The sequence below is a fragment of the Lissotriton vulgaris genome, chromosome 10 (genome assembly GCF_964263255.1).
Source record: "Lissotriton vulgaris chromosome 10, aLisVul1.2, whole genome shotgun sequence".
In the NCBI taxonomy this organism is placed as follows: Eukaryota; Metazoa; Chordata; class Amphibia; order Caudata; family Salamandridae; genus Lissotriton; species Lissotriton vulgaris.
The window spans coordinates 27,046,167-27,072,128 of NC_141698.1; the positions used below are offsets into that span (position 1 = coordinate 27,046,167).

Consider the following 25,962-nt stretch of genomic DNA (forward strand, 5'->3'; position numbering starts at 1 on the left):
TGATAAATTACACAAAATATTTCAAAATCTGAGCATTTGTTTGGTGAAAACTTTAAAAAAATAAATAAATACTCTGATTTGTAGAGCGCAGCTAATCACATGTAAAAGGTATCCAGTTGCTGTCCATAGGCACAAGAAGATTAATTAATTTGGCCAGAATCACAGGATGTTGAGCCAACGCAGAGTCTCAAACTTGGATCCCTAGTTCCAAAGTTGGCAACTCTGGTTGTTTTAAGGTGAAAATCCTAGAAATTGCTTAGACTGGCTGTCCCAGGCTTTCAACATTGTCTCAGTGGTGGGCCCCGGGTTCCACTAAGGATTTAGTGGGAGTCGACAGAAGTCAGAGGTTAAGAACTGCTGACTCAGTTAATCAAATGCCTTCAAGTGAGGCCATTTGTCTGACTTTGGTTCAGTATTACCACTAGATATCTGTTAAATTGCACCATGATTTGTTGAAGTGCAACGGTTAAGGTGGTGTTTACAGACTGTTGCACCAAGTTATCAATGGCATCCACAGCCTGTTTTTCCTATATAGTATTAGTCTTCAGTGTAGGGCTGATACTCTTCTGAGCAAGAGCCCTCCAACGTCTCCATTATAAGTGGTCTGCAAGGGTATAAAGACCCACTACCCAAAACAATACATAGGGGCAATGGGGCTAGTACCTTGGGGGGGTGGGGGGGGCACCCTAATTATTAATATGTCAAAGTGGTGAACCACACTCCTTCTAGAAGTCTGTAACCTGAATTATGCAGCCTCACCAATCAAGCCAGTGGGATATATTTGGAAGGGGTAAACCAGGTCAGAGTGTAAGGCAGTCTTGCAGCGTGACCGTAATGCCTTGGGAAAAGATCGTACTATGCGGCCGTGAGCCTGTGGTGATAACATCTATCTGCATTCATTTTAAACTAGCGGGAACAGTGCGTTCACGATCAAAATGCATTTGCAATGAAATTGGTCTTGCATTTCTGAAAGTTAGAGCTATTGGAGTAAATGATATTGGTTTTTACTAGAGGACCAAGAATGAGGATTTGCAGACGTGACCAGAGAAGCAGCTGGCAGCACTGCCTAGAGGACTTAGAATGAGAAATTACCTACGGGGCCTGAGAAGCAGCTACCAGCACTGCCTATAGGACTAAGAATTAGGAATTGCTTCTGTGAATAGAGACACAGCTGCAGCACTGCCTAGAGGACTTAGAATGAGGAATTAACTACGGGGCCAGAGAAGCAGCTAGCAGCACTGTTTAGAGGACTTGGAATGTCCAGAACCTTGTAGGGGACCATTCCTTACCCTTGGAACATAGCCTCTTTACAGTCCCTTTGATTGACTGACTTGCACTCTCTCACCAATCTCTTTTTTTTTGATTAAGCACTACCAAGAGGGTGCATGTTATCCAGCTCACTCCCTTGTGTACTCCTAGCAGCCCCTGCCAAATACCTGCTTCGTGTTACTCTGTTCTTTGTGTGCTGCTCACTGTTTTTTGTTTTTTAACCCACGCTAACTGAACCCACCCATGTTTCTCATTCTTATGGCTGTTGGTCAGTCTCATTTCCTTTTCTGTCCAACCACAAAGGTTTTGGCAGCTTGGTGAGTAATAATAGATGGCTATTTTGGATCCTCTACATCTGGCGTAGTCCACTTTTATTTTTAGTACTTAGTGCCATCCTTGCTCCAGTTTTGATCTGGGTCCATCTGGTTTTAAGAAAAGTACCTAGGGTTGAAAGTCTCTTATGTTAATACTGCCTTTCTAGTACTTCTGTTGCATTCTGTAACATCTATTACTGGGAGGTTGCCATCTTCCCAAGGTCTTCAGGAGAACTGCATCTAGAGGAGTGTGCAGCTGTTTTGTACACCCAGACACTGCTTTTGATATTGGTGTTTCGGAGGTAGAACATTTGTTTGCAGCGGATTATTCCCACAGTAGAGAGGATATTTGCACCCAGCTAAACCTTTTCTGTAATGCTAAAAGCAATGGTATAATTTAAATTTATGCTTTCAAAATCTACCCCTTACGGACTTTTGAAGATTGCCTTCAGAAAAATGTTGCTCTTTGTCACTTGGACTAGAGCAAAGTTGGAGCATTCTGAATTGCAATCTGTGGACTGCTTCTACAAAACATCCATGAAGAGACATTTATTTAAGTAGGTTGCCACATAATCTGCCATGGATCCTCTGGCCACGGATAAAGCAGCGGGACCAGCCTCATCGATCCTTGAAATTAGGCCAAAGGACAAAAAATGTGGATAAGAAATTCTGAATTAATTTCTACAATTTGCGACTTGTGATTTAGAAAATGGGGTGAATGTAGAGAAATGTGCAGAATTTCGCGTTTCAGATAATGCTGGGAAATTTCCAATTTGACTGTCGGGGCACATGTGCATTGTTAAGTCTACAAATAAGCACAGATCCGACACACAGCAACTAGAACCTCCATATGACTTTTTTTTGGATGTCAGGTGATGAATAGATACCCAACTCTTTTCATAACAAGCATTTGCAATGCAGTAGGTATCGCATTTGCGAGAGTTTAAGCTATTGGCTTTGTAAATGAAAATAACTTTTATTTATGTTTTAAAAACCAACACGTAAATAAAAGGCATTGCCATTTACAATGCCAATAGCTCAAACTCCAACTGCGAGACCTATTGCATTGCATGTGATTTACATGTTTATTCATACCAATGAGATACCACTAACGGCACTCGTGACCAAGAGACTAGGCCTCGAAACGTGTCAAGTGAGTTTGCCGATTTATTTGCAAAATAAAAATACTGCTTTTCATGCATTAACAAGTTCGTGGTTGCTGTTTTTCCAGTTTGATTTTCCTGAAGAGTGGTGGATTGATATATAATCAAGTTCAGTATTTCAACAGAGCACACACACGAAGACTGAAAGTGTTCACTTCACTTTAATGCTTTGGGCCTTCCACGACCTGGCAGGTTAAAAGAACGTTCAGAGACAAGTTTCAGCTGTCTCGCAGCCTTTCTCAATCTGATATATCTATCTATATATGTATTTATATCTCCCAGGAGGTGTTTTGTGCTCCTGTATTTTTTGTGCAGATCCTCTAGTGGTCAGCAGCATCACCACTCTGTGTTCAGTCATAGTCCACATATCCCTCAGGTCACAGTATTGAGGTATTCAACGTATCCAGGCCTGTCCTCATCACAAAGAGGAGCAACAACCAGAGACGGTTCAGCTTGCGATGAGGTTTACACAACACAGGTGTGTAAACTCTTCCAGCTCATCTACAACTAATAATCCCAGAGGCCTTTCATTTATTCCACTTCGGGGACCCAGACAGGAACCCCTAGCAACGGGGACCCAGACAGGAACCCCAAGCAAACCCCAAATGTACTGTTTCAAGTCCTTTGGTCATCCATAATATGTCTATAGGAAACGAGACACTAGCTTCAGCTTAGCAGACAGCTGTTAATGAAGGAGATCCTCGCTAGAGGGACATGTTCTGGGACAACGTGACACCACATCAACATCCCATAACATAGAATACTTCAGTTGACAGGGATGGACCAATTGAATACACCTAAGCAACTTGCATACTAACGGATGTTCACCCACAGGTTTGACATCCAGATAAGGATATTCAGCAAACCTAGCAGAATGGGAAGTGTTAACCATCCTGTAGGCTAACCCCTAGCTAGTTCACATAAGAAATTCACAATCCTATGAACAGCTGCCCCAGGGAATAAACACCCCATTCACTACATCAACATACTCATCGGCACCAAGCAACCTAATTGTTTTTGTGTAGAGGGGAGCCCAAGATTGAAACAGGAACAACCTAGCGTTCTGTGAAAATGTGGCACTTACCGGAGTTGCCTGAATGTCTCCACACCATGAGTGACAGGCGCCCCGGAGTCCCCAACGGGTGCGGGTGATCCATCGGGTTGGAAAGAAGATCTGGGAAGGAGAGAATCCACACTAGCGGAGCGCAAGAAAGCAACAGCATTACAGGAAACCAAGACTGGGCCTTCCAATAAGGGGTCGCAAGGACCAATTCTGCAATCTGCTGACAGTTTACAAGAGTTCACTCTGGGTCATAAAAAAGAGGGGAACGCCTACAAGAGGCCCGTCGACCAGGACTGGAGAAAAGCATCCAAGTTGGCTGCTAGTGGATCCGGCCTCCAACTGTAGAAGGTCAGGAGATCGGCACTTAGGTGGGATGCAAATAAATTGATTGTGTACAGACTCCAAAGCAAAATCAACCTGTGTAAAACCTGGGGATGGAGTCGCCAATCGCGTAGGAACTGAGAGTTTGAGTCCACTGTCACATTGGGCTGACCCAGAATATACTCCGCCATCATCCAAATTTTTTTTGCTGGAGATAATAAGGGCAGAAATCCTTAGCAATCTCCACCAAAAACGGGATCTCATCCTACCAAGGCGGCTGATGTATCATTACGCCAATACATTGTCCATTCTCAGAAGAGTGCAACAACTCATCTTGCGCGGGATAGGGTGCCAACTGCACAAGACCCTGGCAACAGCTTGAGGCAATTAATGTGGAGATGAAGCTCTTCTGTTAGAACACCTACCTTTTGTCTCCACCGGGGCCCCCTCCCAACCCCATTGGCTGGCATCTGATTCCATGAACGCTTCTGGAACCGACGCAACGTGGGCTTTGGCGTCCCAGGCATCTATGTGATACAACCATCAAGAAATGTCCATCCTGGCTTCCCCTGATAACACTATTCGCTCTAAATAGGACAATCCCTTCCGAAGATAGATTTTCAATCTTTGAAGGGCCCAATAATGAAGGGAACCCGAAAAAATTGCTTGGATGGATGACGCCAATAGACCTACTAGGCGAGCCAAGGTCCTTAATGATCTAGTCGGAGAAGCACGCACTCTTCTTATTCCAAGTCTAGGAAGGGACCATGATTGGATTGCTCCGAATTGATGATGAACCCCAGATCCTGAAGGAGCTGAACCTCCAAAGAGAGATAAAGAACTGTGTCCCTGCTCCGTGCCATGCCGAGAATATTTAGATATATGATCAACCTTACTCCCCGCAATATTGAACTACAGGTCGAAGCAACGTGGTGAGCCACCATGGATCTGAATACAGGCCAAAGTCCATGGCAGTAAACTCATACCAGTGATCGTGCCAACGAAATTGAAGAAATCTTTGGGGGGTCAAAGTAGGGACCACCAAGTAAGCTTCCTTGAGGTTAAGACGGACCATCCAATCTCCCTCTTGTAAAAGATTGCAGGGAAAATGTATGCCCTCCATCTTGAAGTGGTGATACACTATACAAGAGTCGAAATGTTTGAGGTTCAGGACCAGTCGAACGGAGCGGTCTTTCTTCGGAACCAGGAAGATTGTGCTGACAAAACCCTGAGGTACAGTCAGCACTACTGCTCTTTTTGAGAGAAGTGCACAAATTTCTTTGTCTGTGAAACTGCTCTCTACTTAAAGGGGTTGAGCGGGAGAGAGTGGGGTGCCTTCCCTGCTGAGGGGGTGGGGTAAAACTCCAATGTGAACCTTTTGCACGACCCACGGATCCTGAGTTATAACCCCCTAATTGTGCAGGTACAACTGTATCCTCTCTACCCCCCCCCCCCCCCCCCCCCCTCCCTTCCCAGGCTGCGGAAGCCGGAAGAACTCTTACCTGAGTAAGTTGTGCTGTTTCCATCCTGATATTCGCCTTGCTGGGTGCCACCACAACTGCCTATGTTACTCTGTTACTTGTGGGGTAGAAGTTGGAGGATCCGATGGGAGCACTTCTGCCTTGACAATAGTAGCCTCTGGAAGCATGATTGAATCAACAGCCTGGCGCTCGACTTCGAAAGTGCCTGTCCCTAGCAAAAAGTCCACTGTGAAACACCTTCTTAATAGACGTTTGGTCCTTGTCCAAGGCAGAGAATGTGGTAATATACTTCCCTAGAACTTTAACAAATTTGCCAGCAAAAAGCAGTCTATTCGCCAAAGGACCTGCTTCCATAGAGACCAACTTCACCAGCTTTGAGTCAATCCTCCTTAGAAACGATTTACAACATTCAGTTGACATATCGCAGTTAGCATTGCTGAGGAGACACAACGCTCTTTGGGCCCATTCAAGGATCTTTCCAAGATTCAGTTTTGAATTTGCTTCTTTCGCCTGGCCGGTCAATTCAAGAATTTTAGTGAGCAGGTCGGGAAGGTCCAGCAGCTTGTCTTGGCTCTCATACCATGCCCTATCTAGACCATATTTTGGGTTCCTTGGCAAACATCTTGAAGAGAGTCACTATTAAGGGATCTAATTCTGGGTTTTCCACTACTTTGCTGAGGAGAGATAGTCGAGGGCATCCTGACCTCGGGGTGTTGCAAACCTCCCATTCAAAGTCTTTGCACAGTCTGTCTTGAACATGAGCCACCTCTATAAGGGGCACCCATTACATGGAGCGTGGGTGAACAATGTTTTCAGGAACAAAGAGCAGATTTTTATGACTTACCGGCAGTACATCCGCAGTGGCATGGCGCGCATTGCTTTGGGCGCTTTGCTGGCTGAGGATCTAATGGGGTGCGTTTGACTCGGATGGTGCGGGAGAGATTGTAGGAGACCAGTTTGTCAGATGGGGTGCTGAACCCACAGAGTTCCTCTGAAGGACCCTGTGACGGTGCACTCTCAGATTCATGGTCCCGAAGGACTAAAGCAGCAGTCTGTGAGAGGACATATGTTGAAGAATAAGAAGAACCACCGCCTGAGGCTCTCTGGGCAAAGCCTGTGGCATTGGTTGCAACATCACTGGAGAAGGAATCCCCAGGGGGTCCCACCAACTCTCGCCTACCATAACGGACCAGTGGCTGTGTTACAGCCCTCAAAGCTTTAATCAGGGGCCTATTAACGTAATCCTGCACAAGTATACAGTGCTTCCACCAACCTCTCTTCCACCTGATGCTCATATGGCACTTCTGTATACTCCATATATCCATCCTCCTCTTCAGCGTTGTACGCCATGCTGTTTGCCAAGAAAAAGAGCAGCCGGAGCTGGAAGAGTTTTGGGCTCATATCACAGCTGACAAACAGGGCTGAACTGCCCAAGCCAGGGCAATTAATTGTGGAGGGAGTTGCCAGTATCCCTAGGGCAGAGCCCCAATAAAACATTCAATTCCTAGGGCAGAGCCCCAATAAAACATTCAATTCACTCCACTGGGCGTTCTCTGAGGACAGGAACCACGAGTGCCGCACTGCGAAGCTTGCAAAGCCATAGACTCGGAGGACCATGCACAAGGCTAAAAACAGAAAGAGGACTGTCCTCACTCCGGCGGTCAAACCACTCCAAATCCCAGTTCCCACTCCAATCTGGCAAATGCCATAGGGCAATCAATGAGCCCCTGTGAGGGGAACCCTCTGCCACCAACTCTTACAAGTGCAACACAGATAAAGCGCCAAAGTAAACAGTGCACTTTCAAAAGGTAATAAAAGACAAAATGCACTTGCTCGGCCATTACAACAGCAAAGAAAGAGTAAGAACTTCGGTCATATTGATATGTATAGGGAGGCATGACCCCTATGATTGGATGGGACATTGGGCTGTTGGGCTCGCGGGATATGTAGTTTAAAGTTTGAAGTGTTTTGATTGGTTGCTCTGAATTTCTCATTAAAGAAAGAGAAGCATAATCTGAAGCCTCCGGTCTGCCATAGAACTACTACCTCTGGGTCACTTTTCAACTAGTATTTCCAAGAAATGTGTGATAATGTTCTGTGGAGTAGAATCCCCACTTGTAGCCACAAGAGGTTTTGGGGGAATTGCATTGCAGTATTCACAACAAAGAACTGAAACCCTCCTCCTTCATTCCCACTGTAGCTGAATTGTGTAAAGCAATATTTTAAAGATCAAGGAACGTTGGGCATCTTGTCGTAGAAGCCTATGCATTCAGTATTGGCGCTAATGTTCTTTGAACCTAGGCCGATGAATCCAGTCGACCCAGAGGTCCCTTATTTGCAAAGCATTTGTTCACTTGGCTTCATTGATCAATTTTCACCCCTTTTCATTTGTTTACAGATATGGCTGCCATACGCAAGAAACTGGTGATAGTTGGGGATGGTGCCTGTGGAAAAACTTGCCTGCTCATCGTCTTCAGCAAAGACCAGTTCCCAGAAGTTTATGTCCCCACCGTCTTTGAAAACTATGTGGCAGACATTGAAGTGGACAGTAAACAGGTGAGCAATATTTACTTGTTTCATACTCCTTACTGCAGAGCCCAGCGTTCCCACCTACACAGTAGCTATTTCTTATCTTGAATAAGAATTCAGATTCCTGGCTTAGTTTCTTCCTGACATTCTAATCTTAAGGACCACTTGGAGGGTGTGGCCGTCACCAAGAGCCTCTAGTTGTTACTAGCTACTGTAGCGGATTACAGCTTTTACATAGCCTACTTTAATTGCATAGTTTAAAACTGGTTTATTTTCAAAACTATATGTTCCTGCAGTATGGTTTCAAAAGCTGGAGGGATTCTGCTTGTGAACTAAAGTTATTTTCAAACCGTCCTACATTATTTTAGTTGTGCAAATCCGATTTACTTATGCGCTCCAGCAATGTGTAATCTCTTCACCTCTTCTAAAGTGCCTTTGAGCAACTTGAGTTTTCTGCTATCTGTAGTGCATGGGAGGGTTTCTGTCTTTAATATTGGATCTATTTTTCTAATGGCTGTAAAAAGCAGGCTATACATATGTATGAAATGTGTGACACTTTAGAATATATTTCTCATGTTAAAACCATTAAAATGCCTGAAGGTGTCAACCTTACTTTTTTTTTGTTTTTGTTTTTTTGTTTAAAACAGATAAACAGCTAGTTGGCTATATCAGTCATGTAGTACATTTCAATGAGGCACCAGGTTTAATATAGTTCGGAAATAGAGTTCAAAACCAACATTTCTCTTTGAAGAGTTCTCACGGTACCATTCTTCCCATCTTTCCCCTAAAGAATCAGACTAGCAGTTTGTTTTACCAGCTCATTTGAACATTTCCTGAATTGAGCAGTCTGTTTCGGTTGGGACTTCTTTATAGCGTCGGATTGTTAAACTTTATACAAAAACCATTTTGTTATTCAACTAACACTCTGTAGACTTTATACTGTGTATGGTTTCGGAAACACACTAGTTTCTTGTTAGACCCCCAGGTTTCTGTGTGGTTATAAAATTCAGAATTCTGCCAGGGGTCATTTGTGTAGATAGCTCATGATTTTCCCAAAGAAACTAATTGTTGAAATGAAAAATAAAGAAAATAAGTAGGAAGAGAAAAATAATTTGTGACCGCATTTTCTTCTGATATTTTTTGTCCTAATGGTAGATTTACAAATGTAGTATACCTTTTAACATCTGTCTGACCCTTCTGATCACAGGGAGATGTATAGTGGATTGGTTGTCCAAAACACGTGTTACTGATAGCCGACAACTGCACTGTAGCTACTAATGATTTTTCAACATCTACCACTGTGGTTTAGCTACATGTAGGAAGCTAGTTCTGTATATACTATATCAAAGTAAGGTATAGAGTGCACAGAGCCCAGTGGATCTCCCGAGGTATAGCAGAGGCTAAAGTAGATAATACCTTACTCTTTTGTTGGAGTGTGGTTGAGAAGTCAGACTTATCACAAGGGTAGTGTTAGGCGTTTGTTGTACACACTCTAGCAAGAAATATGTCACACACTCAATTGTCTGTATAAAAAGTTATGTTTTTGTTTTATTTCTAGAACCAGATTCACTTAGTAACAGGTAAGTTAAACTCTTCATACAATGTTACTTTCAGCAAGGCAGTGAAGGCAGTGAAAACGATTTGCAGAAACATTTAATTACTTTTTGCAGTTGAGAAAACAGTTTTTAAAAAAGCAGTAAGTACTTTTCGATTACTTTTCGATTACAGTTCTGGTTTGGTATGATACATACCCCCTACAGAGTTTACACAACATAGGACTCTTGTAAGCAGCTTAACCTTGTGCAAGCAATAGATTACAGAATTTTTAGAGAAAACCCCACCATTCAGTCCTATGCGGAAAATTAAGTGTTAGGTTACAAGTGAGTAAAACGGTTTTGGGATTGGAGTTTTGAAGGTGTAGAACCAAGGTTCAGGTTGGCTCTCAAGGGGCACCAGGAATGGCACAGGGCGCCAGGGTGCATGGTGTCGCTGTTAGACAATGGGGCACTTTGGTTTGGGACTGCTCACAGGAAGGTCACTCGGTTTCAGGAGCCAAGCTCTTAGGGTTAGGATCTTGCCAAAAAGGGTCCCAGGTTAGCACCAAATCCACACCACCTATGGCACAGGGGTGGCCGGGTGCAGGGTGCTTAGTAGGTGTCGGGAGCCCAATGCGTTTCAATAGAGGAAGTCGGTTGCAAAAAAAGACTGCAGGCTCGAGCCAGAAGACTGGACGAAGGGAACCAATGCCTGGAGTATGAAGTTGAAGTGTTGCTAGACACCAGGACACCGTTGGTCGCGCACCCTCCAGTGCGAGGGGGGCATAAGCCTCTTCCTGATTTGGAGGGGTCCCCCTATCTTCAAGATGGTAGGGACTGAGATGTGCGCTTCAACTCGCCTCCCCGCCTGATGGGTGGGGTTGGCAAAGGTGGACACATCTCCCTGCCTTGCTAGGTTTTACCTTCTGTTCTCGTGCCCAAAATGGGGGTCAGCATTGGTGGGAGTCAGTTGCTGATAGCAGCAAAAGGCTGGGGGTAGCTAACAAAGGCAGCAGGCCTTTGAAGCCCCCTCTTCAAAGATTCAGCCCATCCTGGGGGAGCTTTGACCCCTCTGCCCAGGATGTGCTTTGTTCCTAGACCCAGCGAGAAGAGGGCTCTCTATGCGGGGTTCCAGAAACCTGTCTGGTGGTGGCAGATGGCTGGGAGCCTGTCACCAACCACACAAGAGTTGGTTGTTTTTTAGGCGGCATCTCTAAGATGTGCATTTTTCCTTAAGTCCAACACTGGCATCAGTGTGGATTTAATGTGATGAGAAGTTTGATACCAAACTTCCCACACTTCGGTAAAGCCATCATGGAGCTTTGGAGTTCGTGTTGACAAACTCCCAGACCATTTACTCAAAATGGCTTCATTGCACTAACAGTGTCTGTGAATGGCACAGACACTCTTGCAGCTATGCCCGCACTTGAATATGGTGCACCATATCTTAAGGACTGTAAGGCATGCTAGAGGGGTGACTTACCCATGACACAGGCAGGGTTGGTGGCCATGGCACAGAGGGATGTGTGTCATGTTGACTCCTTGGTTTGCACCAAAACACCCAGTCTGTATTAGCAGGGTGGGGGTGTTCAGGTGAGAGTTCACCGAGGGTGGCATAATACATGCTGGAGGCCTTCTCTGCTCACTAGGCTGTTGGTACCAGATGTACCTCTTACACAGGTCTTAAAGGTGAACCAGAAGTGTGCAAATTATGGGCACAAAGGTACAGTTTTAGGAAAGAACACAGGTGCTGGGGCCTGTTTATCAGGATACCAGCACACACTCTGGGAAGTTGACATCTAATTTTGACAAAACATAGTCCGTAACCATGCAAAAAGGGACACTTCACTACACGACATAATATTGGAATCTTCCCATGTTTCAATTCCTGGGTTTGTGGCAAGAACTCTTAAGTCTGTGTGGCCAAAGCTCTCAGCTTCCACCCTCTGTGCCCTGGTCTTCAGCTCCTACTGGCTGCAATGTTGGGACCTAGTATCAGTAAAACTGTTTTAGTCACCAGAGCATGTTTGTGGTCTACACCACACTGTGTCTGTGCTGTCATGTGCTTCGCTTCTGTGATCTGTGCGGCCATGTTCTCCTCTCCCAGGTAAGAAACACACCTTGGCTCTAACTTCTGTATATTCTTTTGGTTCTGGTCTTTGCTCTATTGTTGAGCTACTTTTTTCATTCTAAACTTAGAAACCCCTTTAAAAGCACCCTGTTGCTACAAAGTTGTAGAGAATTTGTTTTAAGTACAGTAGGCGTTCTGAAATGATCTGCATGGATTTCTGCTGTTTTCTCTGTGGAACTTAACATTGTCTCCTAGTACGAGATATTTGTTTTGTGCAAGCATGGCAATCAAATAGGGGTTTTCAGTCTTCCATATATCCTCTGCCTGACTCATACACTTACCTATGACTGTACATGTGGAATTGGACTGTCTCTCACCTAGAGCAATGTCATCAGAATGGGTCCCCAGTGTATTGAGGTGACGGGGTCATACAGGGGGAAAAGGGTTTACACCATAATCCACTAAAATAATGTATCCTTTATGCTCAATTCTGCACTCCTCCTTCAAGTCGATCTCTCCCTTGCCAATGCAAGCATTTTGGGATACTTAACCATTTTACAACCCCCCTTTATCTCTCCCCGAACCCCAGATAATGATATCCTTGAACGCTGATAATTGTAAAGGCTTGAGTGTCATCCTTAATAACAAACAAGATTGCGGATAAACCTTAGATTAATTTATCCTGGACTAGCTCGGCCATTTCCTTAGCCAGTACCATATTTCTCCCCGACAGCAGCCACCCAGACTCAAATCGAGCATAATTACCATTAGTGCTGTGATCATCAGCTACAAAATAGAGTTAGTCTAAATGCCTCTATCTCCTCTACCATACTATTTCAACTTGACTCAATGATCTCACCCATCTAACGCAAAACCAAGCTGTCCAAACGGATGCAAGTGCCCCCATCCCTGTTCTGTTCCCGATTCTTCCAGATGTCATGCGAGGACCTTTTGGAATCACTACGGATTCCGATGTGCACACAGACGGACAGAAGATGTGCACGCATACGGGTTGCGGCCACCCTGTCCAGTTTTAGCCCCGCTCACCTGGACGGGAGGCTTCACTGGCGACGTGACACTCTAGGCACTTTAGCGGGGGGAGAAAGCGCAATGTAAAGGCACCGCTGAACAAACTGGCAAACTGTATTTTTCAATATTTTATGATTTTAATAAGAAGCATGGCATGCTGCGCTGCTTCTCAAAAGCATCAAATATTGAAGAAAAAAAAGGTAATCTGCACCATTTTATTTTCAAGACACTATATAGCAAAACAGAGGCACATGGGTATTCCCGGACACGTACGATTTGGGGAGGGGGTGAGCGCTATGAGTTACGACTAAGACTCCCTGGCTCACCATGACGAGGTTTGTACTAAACGTTCAGCTGTATACTGTATGATGAGTCTGTTTAATAAAAATATATTTAAAAAAATAGGAGTTAACATTCATGTTTTTGGTGCATTCTGCCCTAAAATCCCCAAGTCTTGTTTTTTTTTCTGAGCATTTCCCCCCATAACTGCCCCTATTGGCTGGCTGTTCAGTGCAGCCCCCCTCTCCTCCCACCCTCAGCTACTCTCTCTGGCTTGTACGGTGGGAGGCCAATGAGACATTCACTGCCTGCCTCCATTCTTCTCTCCATCTGCCACTGTGCCTTGCTTCCCACGGCCTGGCATGTGGCAGAGCTGTGTCCCGGAAGGAGGGGCCTCCACCTTTCACCCATCGAGGTTGCTGCCGAATTCGTCGATACTTCGTTCCGGTGGTGCCTCACTCAAATCCGGGTTTTCCTCCGTTTATTGACTTGAGCTTCAGTTTTTTCATCGAATTCTTCGTCCGTTGCCCGTGAATCTATATTTATACACAATATTATTTATTTATTTTTAAAGAGGACTGGTTTAATTAAAAAAAATTATTGTTTATACTTAGCGGGATGCCATGCCAGGAGTCCGGCCCGAGGCAGCAGGGAGAGACCTGCCGAGGGGCCCGGCAGGCGCTGGACATTTGCCGGGCTTCCGCACTGCTGCCACCCTCCTTGGGGGTCAAGCCAGGTCAGGTGGCCTGTGACCGCCACTGAAGCTGCTGGCCTGCGCCGAGCTGAACCCTCTGCTGCGAAAACCCAGCGGCTCCCAGGAGCAAAATGAGTGTCCTATGTACCACAAGGCGCATTATTTTCTGGTAGGCGCTATGCACGTTTTCCCCAGCTGTCCCTATGGGCCATTGATTGTGTGGCTCCACCCCGTGCCCCGGACAACTGCCCTGAACCGGCGCAGTTTTGCAGCGTGAATCTTTCTGGATTCACTATGCTGTGCATTATTCCGCGGTCTTGTGGTTGGGTCCGGAATCGTAGTCTTTTCTTTGTTTTTTTTCATAGCCCAGGTGGGCGTCGACGTCCCACCTTTTGTTGTATTTCCGGTGATGTCGGCGCGCTTCCTGCGGAAGCACTCCCTCTTGGACGTCAGATTCTTTTTTTCCGGGGTTGGGTCTGGATCGATCCCGAGAGGGCTCCAGACATTTTTGGAGAAAAAAGAAGAAAACACGCAGTTTTTATACGAAAAACATTGGAGAAGACTTCAGGAGACTACATGATCGAGAAGATCGACTAAAGAGGGAAGGAAATTAAAGAACTGCGATTTTCCATCGAGGAATGCGAGCACAGGGGGCCCCCTGAACGCATGAGATGTACAAGACTCCTTTCAAGTTCTGCGCAAATTGCCACCACAAGTACGCACAGAAGGACCAGCACCCGGTTTGCAACCTCTGCCTACCGGTAGACCACGAGAGCAGCGACTGCTACGCCTGCTCCGTCTTTACGCCGAAGACTCTTCGAGTTCGAGCGAGACAGAGAGTAGCCAACGCCACGATGCAGGGCAAGGGCCAGCCTCCATACCTTCGAGACCTGGGCCTATCTTCAGACAAAGAAGACAACAACGCCGCCGAAGAGGACGGCTACACGGTCGTAGAGACCGATATTACGAAGACTCCAAAGAAGGTAGGAGACTCTACGGCCCCATAAGCCCTGAGAGACCAAGAGTCTCGAAATATCAAGGGAAAATCCTCAAAAGCGCCGGCGCCGAAAGCTTCGGTGCCAGCGCCGAAAGCTTCGGCGCCCGCACCTAAACCCAGGCCCAATGGATTCTCTAAGAAGGAGTCCCCGGCGCCAAGAGCTGAAGAACAGCGAAAGCCGTCGAAAAACATCTCCGAAAAGGAACGTCCGACGCCGAGGGAGAAGGACCCTAAAAAGGCTCCAGCGCAGACGCCGAAGATAAGCTCGGCGCCGAAACCTTAAGACTCCGAAAATAGTTTTGGCGCCAAAGAGACCGGCCGACCCACTGGACGCAGATCTTGCTGCCGAAATGGAGAAGAAGAGGCGTCTCGAAGCCGAAATGGAGAACATCCTGCAATGAAAAAAGGATTTCGACGCCAGGATGAAAGACTACATAATCCCGACGAAGCCCAAGCCACAGGTGCATGAGGTGGTCGAGGAGGAAGAGGATGAAGTCGAGGAACAGTCGGAGAATGTCGAGACATTCGACGAACCGGACGAAGACGAGACCTTCGACTACTATGAGGAGGACGACGACCGCAGGACGCTCCTGGGTTCGGCGACCTCGGAAAGTCAGAAGATCGACTGGCAAGGAGTCGACACAGTCCTGAAGAGAGCGTCGACACGTATCCTTCGAGGCCTTCGCCGCCAGATGACATTGGGGTGTACAACACAGTCATCAGGAATGCAGCGGCTGTCTTCAAGGTGAAACTCGACGAATAGCAGCAGAAGGCTGACTCCCTACTCGAGACATTGTTCCCCACACAGACCAAGAGCCAGTACCTGCGAATACTGGAAAGTGTCATGGCACAAGGGAAAGAAGCCTTCAAGGAGCCGGCTACATGCAAGGCAGTCACCCCAAGGACTGAAAAGAAGTATAAACATTCATCCAAGGACCCAGCCTATATCCAGGGCACGGTCTCAGCTGAATCCATCAGGGCCTCCTCCAGTTGAAGAGGGGAAGAATGTGGCAAACTCTTGCATCAAGACAGCTCTGGACGGAGCTGACACCTCCAGTAGGCTCATGATGATGGGCATCACAGAAAGGAGACAAGCATGGCTCAGGGTGTCACACTTCAAGCCAGAAGTACAACACAGCATCCTGAACACCCTGTTCAACGGACAGACCTTGCTTGTGGCCCCAGTAGACGAAAAGCTCAGCCAACTAAAAAAAGACAATGAGGCAGCAAGGTCCATGGGGGCATTGCAGTTCAGAGGGTCGAAAAGGGGCACCCCATCACGAAAGCCCAACGGCAGGGGTGGTAACCAGCCAGGAACATCGCACCAGGCGTTCCAACAATCCCACCAGGCGGAGAACGAAACGCAGCAAGGCCAACAAAAGCAGTCCTGGCAATACCAGCAGAGGGGCCAGTCCTTTCGCGGGAGAGGCACTGGACGTGGCCAGAATAGGAAGGGAGGTCAGCAACCCCCCGCCAAGGGACTTAGTCAGGCAACGTGTGCTCACCCAAATAAGAACTCCCAGGGTGAGGCACAAGGACAACACGCAGGGGTCAAGTGCACTAAGTACCTGCGTGCATGTGAGACCAGTGGGAGGAAGACTAAAACATTAATTCCAGGAGTGGAAGGCAATAACTTCAGACAAATGGGTTCTAAACATCATGCAGTCTGGATACTGCATAGAACTGGAAAGGACGCCAACAAGCAGAAAGCCAAAGAGAAGGCAACTAGCAAGGAAAGAGCTGCAGCTACTCCAAAAAGGAGCAAGAGAGCTCCTGCAAAAACAAGCTATAGAACCAGTACCTTACAGAGAAAAGAACAGTGGGGTGTACTCTACGTACTTCCTGGTGCCAAAGGTAGACGAAACAATGAGACCCATACTGGACCTAAGGTTCTTAAACAAATTCATAAGAACGCAAAAATTCAAAATGACCCCTGCAAGAGGTGCGCCCTCAATTGCAAAAAGGAGACTTCATGGTCACCATAGACCTAAAAAACCAGCCTGGCGAGAAAAACACACAGGCAGCCGGTAAAGCACTGAGCACACAAATTTGGCAAACTACGTCGCTTGTAGGATTAAAAGCAAGTGTGCCAACTCGGGACCCGCACCTGGCACCCTTCCTCTCACCAAAACCAGCTCTGACACAGTTAAAACCAAACCCCGCAGACCCGTCCCTGAGAAAACAAGCCGTCAGGAGGGCAGTCGAACACCACCATCTTTCTCCGAGGTCATGCAGACATGCCTCGGAGAAACGCCCCGTCATTTTCGGATTTGGGGGTGTGTTTTTCTTTCTCTCCTCTTCCCATTGGCTGGAATGTAAAATTCCATCCAATGGGAAGAGGAGAGAAAGAAACTAAAAAACACCCCCCGAATCCCAAAAAGACGGGGCTTAAATGGACACACGCACCTGTCCTCCAATGGCTGGCCTCCGTTTAGGAAGCCAGCCAATGGAGAAGAGGAGCGGGTTTAAGCCCCACACTAAGAAACATAAGATCTGGCGGCGAGACCTAAAAAGGCCCCTTCTTTCAGAGCTTCAGATTAAGCCAGCGTGCAATTTTATTAACATCAGCATAATTTCTGGCATTTTGTGTTTAAGTTATTATGCCAAATGCCTGAAATTTCTACTAGTCGCATAAATAGGATTTAATTGAGATAAAAACTGTACAGCTGGAGCACAGTAACCATACTAGCGAACCAAACATGAGCAACTGCTGGGGTTGAAAAATAACAAAGAATGCCAGTACGCATTAAGCACAAGTAAATAATTATAGGGCATTTTGCATAATTTCCCCCAAGGAAATAATTTGAATTTCATTACAGATCCTTCTTCTTGAACTTGCTGCTTGAGAAGCACCAGTACCCGACAATCCAATCCCAAATTCATGTTGTACCTCTTCTGTGATGACTTCTGTTTTTGTTAAATAACTCCATAGTTCCTGGCATCCTCAATTTCTTTGTGCTTATCGCTACCTTTTAACTTTTATTATTAGATTTATGATTTTTACTCTTGCTCATTGCGGTTACTGCTTCGGAAGCCCAATGTTCTTAAGTAACGTTGCTGCTTATGTTTATTGTCAATGGTATAGAACCTCTAATTTATCTTCTATCTCCTTATGCATGTGTTCCTTACCAATGCATACATTCTTCCATTATGCTGCAAGTTAATGTACATGTTAATATTCTGGTTGATGTTTCACACTTTCTCCTGTGCAGTGCTCTGAAATCCTTTGGGTGGTATATTAACGTCATAAGACAACAAATAAAAAATATGTTTTTCTTTTCAAATGTGGGTCTATCACACAGACAGTATAATATGCTAGCCCTGTCAGTTTGCGAAATGGCTAGTTGCCATGTTGAGTCAACATTTTGTGGTAAGATTTGAGGGCTATCCTCAGTGGAGTACTCTAATGCAGAGCCTCTTTACCTGCTTTGTATCTTAATTTAGAAAGTATGTTCCTTGTGCCAGTGAACTGTGTTAAGATGTTCTTATTTTTCCCTGCTAACAGGTGGAACTTGCACTTTGGGATACAGCTGGCCAAGAGGACTACGACCGTTTGAGACCCCTCTCCTACCCTGACACAGATGTAATTCTAATGTGCTTCTCAATTGACAGCCCAGATAGTTTAGGTAAGTGATTGGGCACTGCTGCTAAGTAGTAAAGACACCCTCAAGCATTCTTGTATAGAATTATCCATCAGGATATCTTAATTGAAGTCATGATATTGTCTAGTCATTAGCTGGATTCTGTAGCGCTTCCAAAAGAAAAACTCAAAGTATTTTTAGCATGCATTTGGCAGCAGGCAAAAATAACTTCAGCCAGACCGCATTAGATACCAAATTTAAGTGAAAAAACAGGGATAACTTCGCCTTACTGCGTTATTCTTTTAATTTAAAAAGGAGACAAATTAAAAGAGTAACATGGTCATCCAATTTGATTACAATACCATTGTGGTTCAGAGACTCCAATGGTAAAGTGTACACAAGTAGGACGCTGCCCGGTACTCACGGACTGTTGTTAGTGGCCCAAGATTGTGTCATACCATAGTGTAAAAAGAGGATGCAGTGGGCAGGATCACCTGTGGCTCTCTAGTTACAGCTCTTAAATCAGCCAGCGATTCTGTACTTATGTGCAGATATGACCGGGCACGGTGGGAATCTGTTAATGTTTATAAAAGATCTGTAGAAAACAGGATTTCCTAGAAAGTTTAGAGGGACACGTTGTTTTTAAACCAAGTTAAAAGTGCAGAATCAAAGCAGACCTGGCTGCGACAATTGTTTTCCATTGTATTGAACTGCAACATGCATCCTGCTTCGCCTCACTTCATTAAATCCTGATGTACACTTGAAAATAAATGAACCTGCATTTTTGAGGCCCTGCCCTCCTTTGTCCGCATGTAGCTGAGGAAATGGAGAATATAAAAAGCATTTGCATAGCTAGTAGGTCTTGCCTTTGGGACTTTGAGTGTTTAGTTATCCGGCATAATATCCTGGGTGCAACAACATCAACTGTTGTGTTGCATGGCAAACACTTATAAGGTCCCAAAGGCGAGACCTATTGGCTATGCCAATGCTTGTTATGTATGGGAATCAGTTCAGCTTCTCCCCCAGGATTCCGGTATTGAGGTGCTGTTAGCTATGGCGTTTGCAAGGATTAAAATGTATCATGACCAGTTATCCTTGTCCTGCAGAAATAAATCTGCAGGAATACTGTCTGGGCCTGGGGCTCTTCCACTTGGGACTGCATCTAAAGTTGCCAGCACATTTGCTTGCCTAAATGCAATATCTGTCGGTTTGAAAAGTGAATACGAGTATCCGACTCCTCTGTACCAGAGTATAGGAATTCAAAATGATCCACCTATGTTTCGGGAGCAATAAAGTTATGAGGAGAAGATAAATAGCCGCCTCTGTCCCATTTGACTATGGGCCAAAAAGTTACTGCGTCTTTTGGCAGAGAAGGCCAACTTAAGATCTTGCCATTTCGCTTCATCCGATTTGCATTTAGCCAAAAACTGACAAGATTTACAAGATGTCCTTGCTATGTGGATCCTGGATGAGTCTCTGTTTTAATAGCCACTACCAGCGAATTGCAGGCTTGCCTAAAACTCTTTGTTGAATTAACTGTTCTTAGCTTACGACCGCATGCGATTTGCAGTGCAGGGGATAGAGAAATGAGATTTAATTTTCGTAAACAACTAGTTATGCAGATCTAGAAATGGCTCATGGGCCCCAGCACTAGAGGAGGGCTAACTACTGAAGTTGCTACATGTCCTCGGTTGTGTCAGAGACCGCCTCAGTCGTTCCATGCAGACATTTAATAGGAAAGGTGAAGCCTCCTAACGGTTGTAGACCAAGAGAGTGGAAACATGAGCGCTAGTAGCATAATGGGTGGCAAACATGAGGGCCGGATGCAGTATTCACTGCAACTTTAGAGCTTAGTTTCTCCTCACTGAAAACTTTAGAAATTAAAAAATAAAACATTAATAATTTGGTTAATTTTTTTATTCACTACATACACTGCAACTGGGACGTCGAGCTATGAACTACTTAATGAAAATGACAAATAAGGTAATACATGTAATTTTTTTTATTGGAAACGTCAGGGAACGCGGTTTTATAAACGGTGCACCCTGGCTTTGTCATGCGGCTTCAATATTAAGAATGATCCATTTATAACTGAAGTGATTCAAGTATAAACGCACAACTGTACATCTTCTGAAGAGGCTGCACAGGCCCTCTGCAATAATGTAGAGCAAGTGCTGCTGACAATGCCAGGAACAGGCTATCATTCTTAAACTGTAAATCGTCTTCAATTTTCCTATCACCCACATGTTTCTTCCAGTGGTGTGAATGTCGGGGGTAGTAAGCGATATATAAATAAAATTACCTATCCCTTACTCTGTTCCAAAAACGCCAGGCAGTAACACACATGGAAACTAAAACACGGAGCATGCACGTTCACAGAAGCATCTTATGAATTCCTTTAAGGATGTTATATGTTATGCAAAGGGCATACGTTCGGGCATATATTGAGCCTACAATGTTTTCACAAAAAGAAGTTTCTCAAATTGAGAAAAAAACTGCTGCTTCCCTTCAAACCAAACCGTCAAACATTCATCTTAAAGAGGCAGTGCGTAGTGCCCGTAGTTAGAAGGTGGGAACTCTGATAAATTGTTGTGGAAACCAACTGCATTTTAAAGCATATTTTTTGATGCATAATGTATGTATGTTGAAAAAACTGAAAAACAACTCCTCTACTCTTGAAACATTATTTATTAAACGTATGCACCCTCTGTAAACATCTTTATCCCTTACATTTGCACAAATGGGAAGGGCAAGCCATCAATGGCTTCGATGGAGAAAGGAATATTTATAAGTTGAAAATAAAAGTTGTCACTGCAATCATGTGTTTGCTGGCCCAGGTGTGGTGGGTGTATACGTCTCTGCGCGCGCACGCAGTCTGTTCTTTTTCAAAGCACATTCTCGTGCTTGTGACGCGCTCATGCTTACTCCCGCAAGGTGGATGTCGTCACAAGCACGAGTATGTGCTTCGAAAAAGAGCAGAACGACGGCTAAAGGTCTCCCATCAACGCATGCGCACTGCATAGGCGAGACCTAAAAAGGAGTCTCAGACTCTTAAAGCTGCAGGCCTAAAGGAGATAAAACAATTTGATTTCACTGTTGCATTATTAGACTGATTGGGCCTCTGTGGATCTAGAAAAATTAAGCGCTTTTCCAGTTCAAATTCCTTACTGTCTCTGAGAATATCAATACCATCACACAAGGGAAGTGCCTTCCCTGAAGGACAAAAACTAGCAACCATGTCTCAACCAGATACAATGAGGAAGGCAAATACATATGTATGTACACGACATTACAAAAAGGAAAGAGGGAGACTCCTGGTAGTTTGTTCAAAAGTGCTCATTGCATCAGATATTTGAAATTACAGTTTATACAGAACAGTTATAGCAGCACTGTGAGCATAAATTGCGAAGGCAACCAGAGGAACTTGGTGCACCATGTGCTCGTGACACAATGAGTGACGGCGCAAGTGACTAGTGAAAAAACACAGCAAAAGGCGCAAGGTGACAAATATGTACAGGGATCAATGGTTCAACAAGAATGATTATTTACAATGATTGAATATGGTTTTAAACTTTTTATGAACCAAAGTTGAATGTGCGCCGTGAGTTGCGCTGATAAATCGGTCCTATTTATTCAGGACCATCATCAGGTTGCCAAATTTAAGAATGCTAATGGCCACCGGTGTGGTACTCGATAACGCGAGTAGCAGGGTCGGATCCCCGATCCACTGCGACGGTCCGGGAGGGGGTACCATTGTATATAAGTATTCCGAAAGCTGGAATCAATCCAAGGGCAGGAAAAGCGCTGAGATCAGCGCTGGGCTGCCACGTTCGTGTGCAGTGTCAACCTGGTCTATGGGTTATACTCCTGTTGTCAATTACTCCCCTGAAGGACAGCCTGTATTCCATTTCTCAAGTGTCACCAGTTATGTGTGACAAAGCAAACAGTGAGACAAGTTGCGTCCCTTCTAGGATCCCTGGCCTATTGCCTTTATCTAGTGCCCAGTGCCCACTTCATTATGAGACCTCTCTAGCAATGCTTGAAAGAGCAATTGTCGCAACATCAGGGCGACTGGAAAGACGCATTCTACCTAAATCCACAAGCATAGCAGTCTTTTTCAGTGGTGGCTCAGCCACAAAAAAATATACTCAAGGGAGTCCCATTCCATCAGAGCTTCCAACTCAGACCACTGTAACTGATGCTTCTCTCTCTAAGCGTGGAGCACTCTTGGACAATCACTCAATTCAGGGTTGTGTCCTCTACACAACAACTTTACCACATCAGTGTTCTAGAACTCAAAGCAGTTCACTTCGCCTTTAGAGCTTTCCTACCAGCTCTATGCACAGACAGAGTTCTAATACAGATGGCCAGAATCACAGGCTACGTACCACTAAAAAAAGGGGAAGGAACAAGTTCAAGAACTCTCTGGTTTGAAGCCTAAGCAATGTGGCATTGACTACTGGCAAGGAATATAACCCTTCAAGCAGTATATCTGCCAGGTGTCAAAAATCATCAAGCAGACCTACAGAAAATCTTGATTGGGAACTAGACAACATCTTGCACTCTGTCTTTGAAGACTTGCATTTCCCAAAAATAGACTTATTAGACACCGTACAAAATCAATTGTCCTACTGCGGGTTCAGAATATAGGATGCACAGTTGATGGGCAGTGCTCTTTTGATGAATTTTTAGAACAGATCTCTATGTTTTTCCACTGATACCACTAATACCATCAGTCATCATGAAGCATAAAGATTCTCAGTGACCATGATTCTCATAGCCCCAGAGTGGTAGGGGCTGTGGTGGTTTCCAGAGCTGCTTCACGTATAGCTCAAACCCCACAAAAGACAACTGTACAACCACAAATTGCTATCCAGGATGGGGGAGGGGTTCTACACCCAAAGATCTCCTGCCGTACTGCATTAAGACTCTTTAGGAAGCAAAGAGATTGTCTACCAGGAACACTTCTACTATTAAGTAGAAAGGGTTCGTGATTGGGTGCCTCCACAATAAACCTGATCCAGTCTCAACCCAAGAGAATGTTATTCTGCCTTAGCTGTTCTATTTGGCACAGTTGAGCTTAAAATGTAATTCTACAGTCTTCTAGCTGCCATCACAGCTTATCGTTAAGGACCAAATCAAAAATCATTCTTTACTCAAAGAGAGTAAAGACTTTTTGATATGACTAAAAAAGACCAACCATTCAGTCAAAAGTCCTTCTCCCCTCCATAGGAGGTAAATATAGTTCTTTCTAAATGTATGGCTCCTCCCTTTGAGCCTATATATCATTCCACATTGTTATGTTTGCAGAGTTGTAGCGTGCGCTATCAGGGTGTTCTGGTGCTGAACAGGTGTGATTCTAGCCACACCTAGGACCTAGTGGGACTACTTGAAAAGACAGGCCTACAGCTTCTTGCAGAATTCAAGTAGTGAGGACGGGGTTCTTATGTGTAGTGGCAGGTCGTGGCTCGCTTTAGGAACGATGTAGAAGAGGGCTTGACCGTCTAATCTGTTTTTCCGTATGCGTGTGATTTGTGCAAGTAGCAGTCCGGATAAGTGGAGGTGTCTGGCAGGTATGTGAAAGCAGATGCAATTGTCGAGGTATGCTGGGCCAGTGTTATGTAGTGCCTGAAAGTGTGAGTGAGGTGTTTGAATTATGCTATTTTGTGAATTGGGAGCCAATGGAGATCCTTCAGGGGTGATGTGATGTATTCGAGGCATGTGAGTTGTAGATCACATGCTTTGCATAGCCTGCCATCTGGTGTTGGGTCCGGATGGTTGCACTTTGTTTTTTTCAAAGAAGTCTTTTCCAGTCACGAGGTAGGTTATTCCTCCTTTCGATGATAGTGCGCATGGGCTATCGACCCCATTGTTAGATTGTTTTTTTTTCCACCATCGGGTTCGGATGTGAATTGCTGCTATCCGGTTCGGCACCGTTTCTCAGGTTTCCATCGATGCGCAATCCACTACCCTCGACTGTATTGTTTCTCTGTCGCGTTTCCTATTCTCCGCATATCGTTTCAACTCCCAAGAACTTCGATCGGTAAACTTCTTTCTGGATTCGCTATGCTGTGCATCATTCCGCGGTCTAGTGGTTGGGTCCGGAATCGTAGTCCTTTCTTTTTTTTTTTTTGTAGCCCAGGTGGGCGTCGACGTCCCACCTTCTGGTGTACTTTCTGTGACGTCCGCACGCTTCCTTTTTTCCGCCGTTGGGTCTGGATCGTCACAGAGAGGCCCCAGAGTTTTTGGGAAGTAAGAAGAGGAAAAAGACGAAATTTTCACAGAAAAGTTTGAAGAAGATACCGTAGAACAAGATCACCAAGCCGGGACGACTAAGAAGGAAGAGAACTTTGAGATCTTCGACGTCCAACGGAGAATTCGCACACAGGGGTCCCCCTGAGCGCAGGATTGGACAAGACCCCTTTTAAATTCTGCTGTAACTGCCACCACAAATACGTGCAGAAGGACCAGCACCCAGTCTGTAACCTCTGCCTGCCGGTCGACCACGAGAGCAAGGATTGCAACGCCTGCTCCGCCTTCACCCCGAAAACACTCCGGGTTAGAGAGAGACAAAGGAGAGCCAACTACAACATGCAAGGCAAGGGCCAACCTCCGTCGTTTTGAGACCTGGGCCTCTCCAGCGAAGAAGAGGTCCACATCGCCGAGGGATCAGTTGACTTCACGGTCGTAGAGACCGATAAGAAAACGTCTAAAGAGGTAAGAGACGTCAACCCCTAAACCCTCGACAGAGCCTCGAAGGCCTGATCCAGACTCTCGAAAAACAGAGTCTGGGTTCTCTAAGGGAGCACCGGCAACGAAAATTCCGGCGGCCGCAGCTGCATCCCAGGACAAGCAGCCCAGCGGATACTTCGAAAAGGGCTCCCAGGCAGCTAAGACTGGCGAAAAGCAAAGGTCGTCGAAGCACGTCCCAGAAAAGGACCGCTCGACTTCTCAAGACAAGGACTCGAAGATTGCTTTGACGTCGACGACTAAGTCGAAGGGATCGGCCGAAACTCTCGACGCCGAGCATGTCGCCGAGCTGGAGAGAAAGAAGAGAAGGCTCGAGGCCGAAAATGAAGAACATCCTGCAAAGGAAGAGAGAGTTCGAGGAGAAAATAAAGAGATTCACGATCCCGTTGAAGCCAACGACGACCGTTGTCGAAATAGAGGGGGAAGAGGAGTTTGTCACCGAAAAAACCCGCACCCCAGGAACAACCGGAGGAAGAGGGCCTCTACTATGAGGAAGAGGGCGACGATGACATGGGAACGAGCTTCGGCTCACCATCCTCGATGACACAGGACCTGGAGTGGCAGGACCTCGATGCTGAAAACCCGGAAGAGCCCTTGGAGGCGTATCCTTCGAGGCCTTCGCCCCTGGATGACATGGTCATCAGGAACGCGGCAACCACTTTTGGAGTTCAGCTTGATGAGGAAAAACCAAAGGCTGACTTTCTTCTGGAAACCCTGCTCCCCACTCAAACAAGGAGCCAGTTCCTCCCCATGCTTCAGAGTGTCATGGACCAAGGGAGGGAGGCGTTCAAAGACCCAGTGGCATGCAGGTTAGTCACGCCTAAGACTGAGAAGATGTATATGCACTCCTCTAAGGACCCTCCCTACATCCGGGGATCCGTCACAT

At 45.6% G+C, this 25,962-nt stretch overlaps 1 protein-coding gene across 1 annotated transcript in view; it reads left to right on the forward strand.

Annotated features, from left to right (window-relative positions):
* The window catches only part of LOC147684384 (transforming protein RhoA-like), an 86,165-nt gene that overhangs the window by 17,785 nt on the left and 42,418 nt on the right, over nt 1–25,962 (forward strand). Inside the window, exons 2-3 of the mRNA XM_086940311.1 lie at nt 8,010–8,167; nt 18,251–18,371. Coding sequence (XP_086796437.1) covers nt 8,012–8,167; nt 18,251–18,371 — 277 coding nt within the window. The 5' untranslated portion in view covers nt 8,010–8,011. The remainder of the gene's footprint in view (nt 1–8,009; nt 8,168–18,250; nt 18,372–25,962) is intronic.